General features: G+C 43.1%; 1 protein-coding gene across 1 annotated transcript in view; it reads right to left on the bottom strand.

The window, feature by feature from the left end:
• LOC122540954 (NT-3 growth factor receptor-like) overlaps positions 1-12,744 on the bottom strand; it is a 741,002-nt gene that overhangs the window by 367,219 nt on the left and 361,039 nt on the right. The window contains exons 4-5 of the mRNA XM_043677305.1: positions 4,909-4,977; positions 1,903-2,057 (exon numbers count right to left, since the gene is read on the bottom strand). Of these exons, the coding sequence (XP_043533240.1) occupies positions 1,903-2,057; positions 4,909-4,977 (224 nt within the window). The remainder of the gene's footprint in view (positions 1-1,902; positions 2,058-4,908; positions 4,978-12,744) is intronic.

The following is a 12,744-nucleotide window of genomic DNA, read 5'->3' as shown; positions in this document are numbered from 1 at the left end:
TGTGGAAACAGGCCCTTCAGCCCAGTAAGTCCACAGCGACCCTCCGAAGAGCAACCCCCATATTTACTCCTGCCTAATGCACCTAGCCTACACATCCTGGAACACTATGAGCAATTTAGCATGGCCAATTCACTTAACCTGCACAGCTTTGGATTGTGGGAGGAAACCGGAGCACCAGGAGGAAGCCCACGCAGACATGGGGAGAATGTGCAAACTCCACACAGACAGTCGCCCAAGGCTGGAATCGAACCCAGGTCCGTGGTGCTGTGAGGCAGCAGTGCTAACCACTGAGCCACTGTTTGGAGGAGGAGGCCACTTATCATCTTGGATGTTCTCCAGATCTGAGTTGGAGATGGTTGGGTGATTGAGGAGGGCTTATTTATAAGTCCTTACAGTGGGAACCAAACTGCTCTTCTGAGAGAAAGATAGAGAAGGGAGAATTGCTACAATGTCAATGGTGGCTTAGTCTTAGCACTCAGCCAGGAACTTGCAGATTCAAGTCTTGTTCCAGAGACTTAAGCACAAACACGCCAGTGCAAAACAGAGGAACTTCTGCACTGCTCGATGTATCCACTTTCCATTTAGATGTTAAGCTGAGTTCCGAGCTACCAAATGTAAAAAAGCCATGGAACTAAACAACGAAGAGGAGTGAAATTACTTCTGCTGTCATGGTCATGGCCCAATCACTGAAACAAAAGACTAGCCGGTCATTACTACTTTGTGGTTCATGGGAGTTTACTGTTTGCAAATTGGTTGCTGTATTTCTCATGTAGCAGCAGATCACATTTTGAAAGGACTGCAAGGCCATGAAGCAGTTTGGGGTGTTTTAATGTCATGAAACTACTTGATGATGGGCACTGATTTTCTTTTTTTAATTTACTTGTGAGATGTTGGTGTCGCTGGCTGGACCAGCATTTTATTGTCTGACTCTTGTCCTTGATGGTGATGATCTCCCTCCTTGAACCGCTGCAGCCCATGTGCTATAGGTAGACCTACAATTGATGTACAACAGTCAAAGAATGGCAATATATTTCCAAGTCAGGATGGTGAGTGGCTTGGAGAGGAATGTGCAGGTGGTGGTGTTGTCATGTATTTGCTGCCCTTTTCCTTTGAAATGGAAGTGGTTCTGGGATCATAGACTCCCTACAGTGTGGAAAGAGGTCATTTGGTCAATCAAGTCCACACTGACCTTCAAACAGCATCCCACCCAGACACACCCTGCTACCCTATACCTGTAACCCTGCATTTCCCATTGATGATCCACCTAGCTTGCACATCCCTGGACACTATGGGGCAATTTAGCACAGCCAATCTACCTGACCTGCACAACGTTGCACTGTGGGATGAAACTGAGCACCCAGAGGAAACCCATACAGACATGGGGAGAATGTGCAAACTCCACACAGACAGTCGCCAGAGGGTGAAATCGAACCTGGGTCTCTGGTGCTGTGAGGCAGCAGTGCTAACCACTGACCACCGTGCTGCCCCAAGGTGGATGCTGTCTAAGTATCTTTAGTAAGTTTCAGCAGTGCATCTTGTGGATAGTATACACATTGCTGCTACTGGGCATCGGTGGTGGAGGGAATGGTGCCTGTCAAGAAAGGTTGCATTGACCTGGATGGTGTCAAGCTTGGTGGAGCTAAACCCATTCAGACAAGTGAAGAGTATACCATCACACTCCTAACTTGGGCTTCGTACACAGTGGGCAGATTGTGATACGCCATTCCCACCTCTATCCAGGCCAATGTAAAAGGAGCGATGAGTCAATCCCCATACACCTCTGCCCTGTTTCTTTGTACCCAAAATGCAGAGAGCTAGAATGGGATTTCCCAAAAGCTAACGCTGCGTTAAAATTTCTTGAAGCATTCTCCACCTTCCCCGCCGACTCTGAATGTTACTTACCGCACTGTGGGATGTTCATGTGGGAAAGGAGAATGCTGGAGCTTTCAGTCTTACAATACAGCTGCTGCCGCTCCAACTGGGCCTCACCAGCCTCCTGCCACAGCTGGATCCAGCGGATTTCACAGCTACAATTGAATAGGTTTCCAACCAGAATCCTGGGAAAAGAGTGGCAGAGTTAGAGACGGTTAGAGAAATTATTCTTCAAGGAGAGTCAAGAAGGTTAGATCAGAATTTCCCATCATTTCCATACCCAACACAAGCTGATTGTCAATCTGATTCATTCCATCATGGCTCAGGGCAATGGAATGGAACCTCAAAGTCAGACTCCCCACAGGCACAGCTAAAATGAGTGACTCGGTGGTGAGGGCTTGTACAGGAGGATCTATAAGCTGAGTCTACCTCATGTCAGGCTGTGATTTTGGTCACTCCACTAGCCTGCATCATAGGAGCTGGAGAGGCGGTGGTGCAGTTATAAGGTCATATGAACTCATAATGCAGAGGCCCCCTGATTCTATCCTGTTTGAATGACTTTGAATCCCACAATGGCAACTAATGCAATTTGAATCCAATCAATTCATATGTCTGCTTTTTGTTTACAATTGAAAACAGGTCTCAGTAATAATGCCTTAAGACTGTGATTCATAGACTTCCTGTAGTGGGGGAGCAGGCCATTCGGCCTAGCGAGTCTACACTGACCCTCTGACAAGCATCCCACCCAGATCAACGTCCAGTAACCCTGCATTTCCCATTGATAATCCACTTAGCCTGCATATCCTTGGATACCATGGGGCAATTTATCATGGCCAATCCACCTAACCAATACACCTTTGGGCTTTGGGAGGAAATCAGAGCACCTGGATGAAACCCACAGAAGCACAGGGAGAATGTGCAAACTTCACTCAGTCAGTCGCCGAAGGGTGCAATTGGGTCCTTGGCGCTGTGAGGCAGCGGTGCTGACCACTGGGCCGCTGTCCCACCCCATGCTTGTCATTAAAACCCATCTAGTTCATGAATGCACTTTATGGAATGGCATCTGCTGTCCTTATCCTGTTGGGTCTACATGTGACTCCAGACCCACAGCAAAGTGGTTACTTTCAACTGCCCTTTGAAATGGCCTGCAAGCTTCTCAGTTCAAGGGTAGTTAGGGAGATGGAACAAATGTCAGTCGTCATGTCCATCCCCTAAACACCAATGAAAAAGCCCACAATAGATAGAAATACAGACTCTTATGAACTCTTGTATGCATGACTGGTGAGCCTATACAATGCACAGGTACCAACCTTGCTGTACTGGAATTGTAACTTCGCCTGATTACCCAACTGATTACTGAGGTCTAAAATGTATCGGCCTTTAATTTGATTAATCACCATGAGTTGGGCCGAGTGGGCAATGTACCACAGACAAATGGGATCAACAGTAGCCACCAAGAGGCCCTGCATTGGACAGGGGCCCAGGAGATCTTGGTGATAGCACAAGCAGCCACTTGCCCATCATTCAGATATAATGACCTCCATCCTGGAAATGTGGACTGGATAAATGGAGACACTGAGTTAGTGGAATCAGACTGGTTCCAGCTCACAGACTGGCACTGCTGTTGTATCCCATTGAATAAATGGACACTGTGATACAGTAAAGATGCTGACACAGGAAGCAGAGGGTGACTAAACAATTGGGAGCCACAATATCAGGGGTGTGCCAGTTACTTCCTTTTCATAAAAGTCAATGTGATGCCCAGTCGGAAAGGAAGAGCTGCCATCTTTACCTGGTCTGTCCTAATGGTCTATGAAGCCCATTCTGTTGTGTATAACTGTTATAAATTCTGATTAAAAGAATGAAACTAGATGGATCACCTTGTATTAACCAAGGCACCAAAAGCGACAATGGTACACACTGATCCTGTAACCTACTTCTCACTAACTTCTGGGAACTATTGTCAAAGTTGGGGGAGCAACAGACCGAGGTGGTCATACTCACAAAATCATACCTTAGTGAAAATGTACCAGGCAGCACCACCACCACTCCTGGATATGTCCTGTCCCACCAGCAGCAGAGTCCCAGCAGAGGTGGCAACACAATGGTACACAGTTAGAAGGGAGTTGCTCTGGGAGTTCTCACCATTGGCTCTGTAGCCCAACAGGTCAATCATGGGCAAGAAAACAACCTGCTGGTTATCACAGGCCACCCTAACTTCAGCAGGTGAATCAATATTCCTCCATGTTGAACAACACTTGGAGGAAGCACTGAGGGTGACAGAGGCACATGATGAACTCAGGGTGGGGTAACTTCAATGTCCACCATCATATGGCTCGGTAGCATCACTGTCATTGGTTAGTGGAGTACTTAACCCTTTAAAAAGGATGGTTACAAATGACCTCTCACAAGCCCCAATGGAGGACCCATTTGGAGACACAATGCATTTCCTACTTGATGTGGGTCAGAGTCAATACCCTGTCAATACCCTGTCCCATTTTGGCCATTCTCTGTGTGGAGTTGCCTGCTTTAGGGAGGGCAGCAGTTGAGATGACATGCTTGGTTTGAATAAGCCTAGGCTTGAAAACAGGCCAGGTGCCTACGCCTCCAGTGACTCCCATAGGAAGGTGTATGACTGGGGACTCTTGAGAGCAAGGTTAACGTAATCAGTACTTCATATCATCCCAGTAGAAGACATATGGTCTGACTGGGCTCACACTTACGGATGGCTACGTAACTAAACCATCAGAGGTTTCCTTTACCCTGCAATTAAACTCCAACACATTCCAGGATTTGGAGGAAGTAAGAGGGAAATGCTGGAAGAGTAGTGATGGCCAGCACAGGCCAGAACTCCTGAGCCTCTCAGCTACCACACAGGTATAAAACTCTGCTTTGGAAGAGTCGGTAGGAGTGAGGTGATGAGATGTGAAACACTGGAGTTGGTAATGTCTCATTAGAAAACTGCATATCAGCCTTCGGAGGAGAGAAACAGAATATTTAACTGAGATTGTAAGATACTGATGGCATTGTACTTACAGCTGGGCGAGGCGCAGAGTCCGAAAGGGCTGCCAAGAAAGGCTGGTGAGATGATTACCCGAGAGATTGCTGCAAATTCAAGAGGAAAGGAAGTGCATTATTAATTACTTTCAGAGGTATTTGCTTGATGCTTTAATGTCAGAAACTGCACTGCAGATATTGTCTAATTCAACCTGTTCAGGGATTGTTAGGACACATCTTTGGAGGAGGTAGGACTTGAACCCAGACTTTCTGGTCCAGAGGAGAAACTGCACTGTATTCAGAGCTACATGAAGATCAAACACATGCCATTATTAACCCTGAGACTAGTGAATGCGAATTGCTGCATTCAACCAACTCAATTACCTCATTAGGAGAGTGTACACATCATCTGAAGTAGTGTCCTGTTTCCCCCCCCCACCTTGCCCTCCCCTATCCCCCCAAATGAAGTTGTCCTTAATCTGCCCAGTGACAGAGGATGCTGAACCTCTGTGTTCACTTTCTTCCAGGTAATTCTGATTTTTATATCACAGGCCAAATGAGTATTGGGAGCAATGGAATAAACTAGGCTTGACACGTTTAAATGCAGCCTCTGATTGAGGTGTGTCAATTAGTGACTGAGAATCAAAAAGAAGACTCTGCTCTGATTGTTGAGATTAAATATCCAACATTAAAGCAATAGTAGCTCAACTTGGTGAAGCGCGGATTGATGAATCTATCCCATCAGCCAATGATTGAGCTACAAAGGATAATCTGCATTCCACAGAGATACTAGGCATGCTGTTTAAAAAGTAGGGGCCGTCTATTTAAGACTGAGTTTGGGTGAACATGTTGTTTGTCTCTCAGAAGTGTTCTGTTCATCTCAGAGCATGGCGGCTGAGCCAGTGCTGACTTAGATTTTGGAACAACAAAAAAACCTGAAGATTATTGGTTGGGGTGATGCAGGGGCAGAAGCAGTAAAATGTAATTAAGGCCATAATCTGCTCACCATGACCCTACTGAAGGGCAGAGTTGGCTTGAGGGAGAGAAAGCCCTTTTCCCTGTACCTAACAATTATATTTTTTGGGGAGTGGCTCATGAGCAGGTAACATTTATTGGGAGTAGGGAGCTCTCTTATATGGGCGCGCAGTAAGCTCTACAGCAAAGGTCACCACCTTTATGTAATTATTACATGACTACCAACCACCACCCCTTCTACCCTTTGGCTCCACAGCATGTGATGAGGTGCCAGAGCAGCTGCATTCAGAGCTCAGTCTGCCAATGTATCTCAAGACCTCCACTCTGCAGCGACCACAGTGGGAATGAAACCAAATAGGTAGCAGCTCAATCAAAACTGACCAAGAGACCAAGTGGATGACTTTTCAATTTGGGCCCTTCATCAGAATAGATCGAATCAAGTTGAAGGTTCCCTAATGACTATTTTTCTTACAATGCTGCCAAGTTCCATCAAATATTTCCAGTATTTTCCATTCCAGGCAAGATATTGTTGTCGATATTTTCCTAATCAAGTTTTCAAAAATGTTATTACACACCTCTGGAGCAGGTGGGAGTTGAATCTGGGTGTCCTGTAGGGACACTATCACTGCACCACAAGGGCACCAAGATTTTGTATTGTCCCTGCCAAATCTACACGAGAAGTCATTTTCTTGATAGCTTTAAGGGAATCTGCACTTTATGATGAAGTGTTTGGGGAATCATCACTTCACAGACATCCCGTTGGGACTGATCGAAAACAATTGAAGCTCAAATAGAGGGAGGCACTTTGAGCACAGCTCTCCTCAGAAGCAACACGTTCTTGGTTCTTTCAAGACATTCTGTTGTTTCTATTGTCAGGTCACAATTCCTGTCCATGTGACTGATGTTCCCATTACCATCTGCATTGCAGCTCTGAGTTTCTACAGAAACAAGGAGACATTCATCCATGCCTGTGCCTCAATCATCACTGACAAGGATTTACATTCAAACAGAATTAAAATTCTCTGTGTTTTCTCTCACAGCAGAACAGTATCCTCCACTGGCAAATCTCAAACCAGTGCCTCTTCTCTGCTGCATTGCTAGATACTGCCCTCTAGAGCAAACCCACTGAACAATGCACACAACTGCCCCACCCATCTACAGTACAACTGAAGACCTCTCTATTGTCTGTCCCTCACTTCCTCCATCAACAGAGTAGTTCCTCTACCATAAACACATAGAACTAGACAAACTAGGCAGATTATAATATCTTCTGGTCAGTCAGAATGATGAAGAAAGGTGGAAGCTGTCAATCTTGTTGAAAGAGAGAATGCTATACCATCAGAATTAAAAATGGATTGCCGCTTTAGTAGAATAACAGAACCTCTGTTAACTGAGATTTTAAATGATTCGTTCATTGTTTGAGAATGAATGTGAGTTCATAAAAGAAGTCAAAAGGAAGCCCTGAATCTTCCGTGAAGCTTCTGACAATGTTGTAAATAATGATCCCTTTACGAATGAATCTTGAATGTTTTCTAATCAACCAGCTCAGCGATGTTATTGCACTCCTCTGGAGTAGACAGGGCTTGGACCCTTCCTCCTGGTCCAGGGATAGGGGCACGACCCCTGCACCACATGAGCCCTCCTAAAATGAACCAGGACAGATATTTTGCATCGACCTGTTCAGATGTGTTATAACAGCACTCTTGACCAGGTGGAACTTGAATCTAGGCCTCCTGGCTCAGAGGTGAGGACACTACCACTTCTAAAAATGAAGCTGAATTTGTTTTATGGAAGGATGAACCAGGATGCATTTTTTTAAAAGATCTATTTTTCTAATCAACCTGTTCAGGGATGTTATTGCACACCCCTGCAGCAGGTGGGACTTGAACCGAGGCTTCCTGGTCCAGGAGTAGAGACACTACTACTGCCTCACAAGAGGGCTCTCGATTGAAGTGTTTGCTTTAATTTAACCTATTTTTCTAATCAACCTATTTAGAGATGTTATTACACAAGTCTGGAACTGTTGCGACTTGAATCATGACCAGTGAATGGAACACTGCCACTGTTAAGAATGAACCAGGATGCGTATCAAAGATGATTTTTTAAAAAATTAGCTGATGCTCATTGGAGCATTTAGTTAAAGGCTGTTTTTATAGGATAGAGGGCTTTATTTCCCCCTCCCAACTCCAATTTAATTTAATTTCTCTCCCTCTCCCTCGCCCTCACTTATAATGGATGGCTTTGCCCTTAACAGGCCTTGCGTGTAATTATCTAATTGGCTACACAGGTGATTTACTGATGGTGGTTAATAGCCAAAATCAAAGAAAAGTCATGGTAATTTCGTGATGGGGGATTAAAAGAAACATTGAGTTGTGTGTAAGAGCTTCTGAATATAAAAAAGAGAAAAACTAAAAAAGGTTTGTTTTGGGGGAGTTTGAGTGCTTTATCTCCCCTTGCAACTCCACTCTGTTTGAAGCCACCTCACCCCCTCCCTACCTCTCCCCCACCTTTAATAGGTTGCATTGCACTTAACAGGCCTCAGATATAAATTAATCCATTGGAAAATATGGGTAATTTACTGGTGGTGGTTAACAGCTGAAAAAATATCACAGGTGATAGGGAAAAAAACATAGTGAGAGCATTTCTGGATATGGAAAAAGGGCTCTCCTTTTTTAAAGTTGGCCATCAAAGGGGCAGAAGTGTATTATCATGCAAATCAATACTGTTTTGATCTCGTCCCACCCTTTAGTTTTGATAAGATTTTAGCTCAGGTTTAGGTTTTGGATGTAGGTTTGCTTGCTGAGCTGGAAGGTTCATTTCCAGATGTTTCATTACCCTACTAGGTAACATCTTCAGTGGGTCTCAGGCAAAGCAATGCTGAAAATTCCTGCTTTCTACTTATATATTTGGGTTTCTTTGGGTTGGTGATGTTATTTCCTGTGGTGAAGTCACTTCCTGTTCCTTTTCTCAGGGGGTGGTAGATGGGGTCTAACTTGATGTGTTTGTTGATAGAGTTCCGGTTGGAACTCTAGGAATTCTCATGTGTGTCTTTGTTTGGCTTGTCCGAGGATGAAACAGTGGGCACAATAACGAAGATCAGAAGGTTAAAGTATAAAGGGTTAAAGTTAATCATAGCAAGATAACCAAACTGGAAGTGAGAAGACTTTAGGAAGTCAGTAGTGAGTCAGCTAAAGTGAAGTGGGAAGAGAAATTGGCACAAGGACTATAGATCAACATTGAGATATTATCAAAAATGAGATTACAAAGTTGTGAAATGAGTACCTTAAAATGCCTTTATTCTTCATGACGTGGATAAATAATAATGCTAGAATCCAACTAAAATTGATGAAAAGGGCATATGTGGTCCATAGATAAGATAAAAATAATAAATATAAGCGAGAATACAAGAAAATGAGGTAAGGAGTTGAAAGATAAGAGACGCAAGGGGAAGGACGAGGACAGCATCATAAATAGAACAATATGAGATCAGTAAGAAGAGTTGTTAAATGCGTGGTGGAACCCTGGAGAGGAGAGGATAGTAAGCTAACAGAAGATAAATGAAATGTTTCACTTGTACTTTGCTTCAATTTTTACAAAAAGTAAAGATATTAGGGAAGAGATCTTAAAGTGGTTTAAAGCAGAATGAGGTTTTTTTCCCCCTATTTGTTGATGAGATGTGAGTGTCATTGACAAGGTCAGGATGTTTTGTTCATTCCTAATTTCCCAACTTGAACTGCTGCAGTCCAGCTTGTGTATGCATGCTGTCAGTACGTATTTAATAAGTCTGAAGGAAAGTAGTCGTTAAGGTAATGGAGGACAATGTGCCTGACTCTGAAACAATACAGGAGAAAGTGAGGACTGCAGGTGTTGGAGATCAGAGCTGAAAATGTGTTGCTGGAAAAGCATGGCAGGTTAGGCAGCATCCAAGGAGCAGGAGAATCGACATTTCAGACATGAGCCCTCCTTCTCCTGCTCCTTGGATACTGCCTGACCTGCTGCGCTTTTCTGAAACAATACAGCCAAGATATATTGAGAAAAATGTGCAAAGAAATATATCACATTATTTTTCAGGCCCTTGTTGAAAATGGAATTGTCCTGGAGAACTGGTGAATGGCCACTTTTAATTAAGGTGAAGCAGGTTCAAGTAATTAGAGGTCAATAGTTTAATATTTGAAAAAGTGCAAAGTATGGAATCCTCAATTAAAGTTGAACTCACTAAATCATCTCAATGAAAAGAATTAATTAGAAGCCTATTCAGGTTGTCTGAAGACTGACAATTAAAGTAGATTGGGGTGGGGACATTCCGTAGACATTCACATGGATGCTCAGAAAACTTTTGAAAAGGTGCCACACAATGTCTCTGAAAAAATGAATGGGTCCAGAATGTGGGAAGAGCTCATATTGAGTTAAGAAGTGGCCAGAAAGAAGGATATATACAGTAGAATGTAGGGCAATCTGAGAGTGGCTGGAGTGAGGGCAGCAATGTCTCAATGGGTTCCTTCCTTCTGTTCGATGTCTGAAGCATGCAGCTGATACTGAAATAGGAGGCATACTAAATCATTTAAGGGGATCAACAAAAGCTGCTAGAGGATAATAATAAGGTGCCTAAAGTGGCAGATGGAATTCACTGTCCAAATGTGTGAAATAGTACACTTTGGTTAAGAGAAAAGTCATAAATACATGTGAAACGATTGAAGCGTGTATGATATGGAAAAGCAGAATGATTTGTGGTTCAGATTCACAAGATATTTAAAATGCTTAATGCACTTAAGTAGAGAAAGGACATAAATAAAAGCTAATGGAATACTGGTTTGTGGCAAACGACAGAATATAAAAGTTCAGACGCAATGGTGAATCTATATAAACCTTCAGTACAACCAGATTTGAACACACTTTAGAGGATGAATGCTCAAGTAATAGCGAGAATTTAACATACAGATTCACAAAGCACTAATCGGTATGACGAAAGGCAAATGCAGACAGACTTGAGAAAACTGGACCTGCATTTGTTGGGTTCCAATGTCATTCATAAAGGCGTTAAAATTCTGAAGGGATGGAACACAGTGGATGAAAACTGGCTATTTTTAGTGTCCTAGGTTGAGGGGTCATCAATATAAGATTAGGTAAAAGAGATTTCGCTAGAAGAAAAGAGTTGTTAAATATGCACCGAAACCTCTAGAGTGAAGCATATACCACAGAGGCTAGAAAACTCAGGGAAATAAATATTGATGTTTTGACAACAGTTCATATTACAGAAGAGCACGTGCCAGAGGTCATAGAAAATATTATGATGATGCTGCTTCTTTCACAAGGTTAAGTTGTCCTTGTTTTTTCTCAGGTGGTCATAAAGACACAGTTTCTAAAATGTCTGGGGTTGATCGATTCGGAGAAGCTTTTCAGTTTTTTAAAAAAATACTCCTACAATGAAAGGGGACTGGCCAGTTCTCCGAGCTCAGCTTTTCTCTGGTTTGGGTTTTTTGGTTTGGTTTTAGCAAGCAGCCAGTTGTGAACCTGCTGGACCCAAAGAAGCAGGTCCATGCTGACCCTATCTCTCTCTCTCTCTCTGACCTCTCTCCTGTTGGAGGCTAGGTTTGATTTTGCCTTTTTTGCCAAGGGGTGTTTATGGAGATTATTGCAAGTATTTGGAAAAGCATCACTAAGTTGGGAACAATCTGTTGGGTTTTCTGAGAGGTTAAGTTACTCGGTACTCTGTTCTCATCTGTTTCTGTTTCATGCAGTAATCTTGCAAACGTATTCTGTTTTGTTTAAAACTAATTGGTTGGGCCAGCTGCATCAGTCCTGGAATATCCATCTAAACTTGCTGAATACAACTAGCAAAGTTAGGGTTTAGGCTACTTTCTTGAAATGTCTGGCCCATATCAGATTGGGGGCTCTTTGCGGGATTGGGCCTAGGGGTGCTTGACTCAAAGGCAGTGAGTGGTAGTGTCTTTTGTTTCATGTGTTGAATTCGTTTGGTTTAAACTGTGCTTGGGATAGCAATGGCTCTTTCAGTCACCAAAAGTTTTCTGGGGGTGGAAGAAGTGACCTTGGGGGTTTTTCAGGAGGGGATTAAAGCCAAGCTGCTGGAATTAGCAGACAAGCTGGGGGTTGGAGCTGCCTCCTTCCGTGAGGAAAGGAGAGATAATTCCAGCAATAACTCAGCATTTACATTTGCTGGAAACACCATCCGAATCTTTAAAGATGGCTAAAATTCAATTGAAAATGAAGCAGAAAGAGACAAAAGACAAGGAAAGGGCAACAGAAATGAAATGGTTTGAATTATGATTAAAAGCAGAGGAAATAGAAAAAAAACTATTGGTTTAGCAAAACAAAAAGTAAAATAGAGAGAAAGAAAGAAGAGAGAGAAGTGAGAAAATGAGAGAGAGGAAAGGAAGAAAGAGAGGGAGTTTGAACTTCAGAAGTTGGCATTTGGACAGAAACATCAGCTTAAAGGGACGCAGATGAAGGCTGAAGGTAAGCTCGATAAGCAACAAAGTGAGGATGAGCAAACTCATGGGAGCCAAAAGCCTGGTGAGAAACTGTTCAAATAATTCAAGCATTGCCTCAATTTGATGAGATGGATGTGGAAGCCTTTTTCATCTCATTTGAAAAGGTGGCTAAACAAATGCAGTGCCAGTGACCATGTGGGTTTTGTTGATCTAAACAACACCTGTAGGTTGAGTTAGTGAGGTATTCGCATCATTATCAGAGGAGGTATCTGGATACATGAGGAGGTGAAGAAAGCCATTTTAAGTGTATATGAGCTTGTGCAAGAAGGCAATGTTTCAGGAATCTAAAGAGGGACCCTGGTCAAACCTACATTGAGTTTGAAAGGATCAAACAAAATAATTTTGATAGGTGGATAAGGGCATTTAAAATAGAGCAAATCTATGAAGCTCT

The sequence above is a fragment of the Chiloscyllium plagiosum genome, chromosome 36 (genome assembly GCF_004010195.1).
Source record: "Chiloscyllium plagiosum isolate BGI_BamShark_2017 chromosome 36, ASM401019v2, whole genome shotgun sequence".
Lineage (NCBI taxonomy): Eukaryota > Metazoa > Chordata > Chondrichthyes > Orectolobiformes > Hemiscylliidae > Chiloscyllium > Chiloscyllium plagiosum.
Note: the sequence above shows the minus strand (reverse complement) of the source record. Positions and strands in the feature narration are given on the sequence as shown.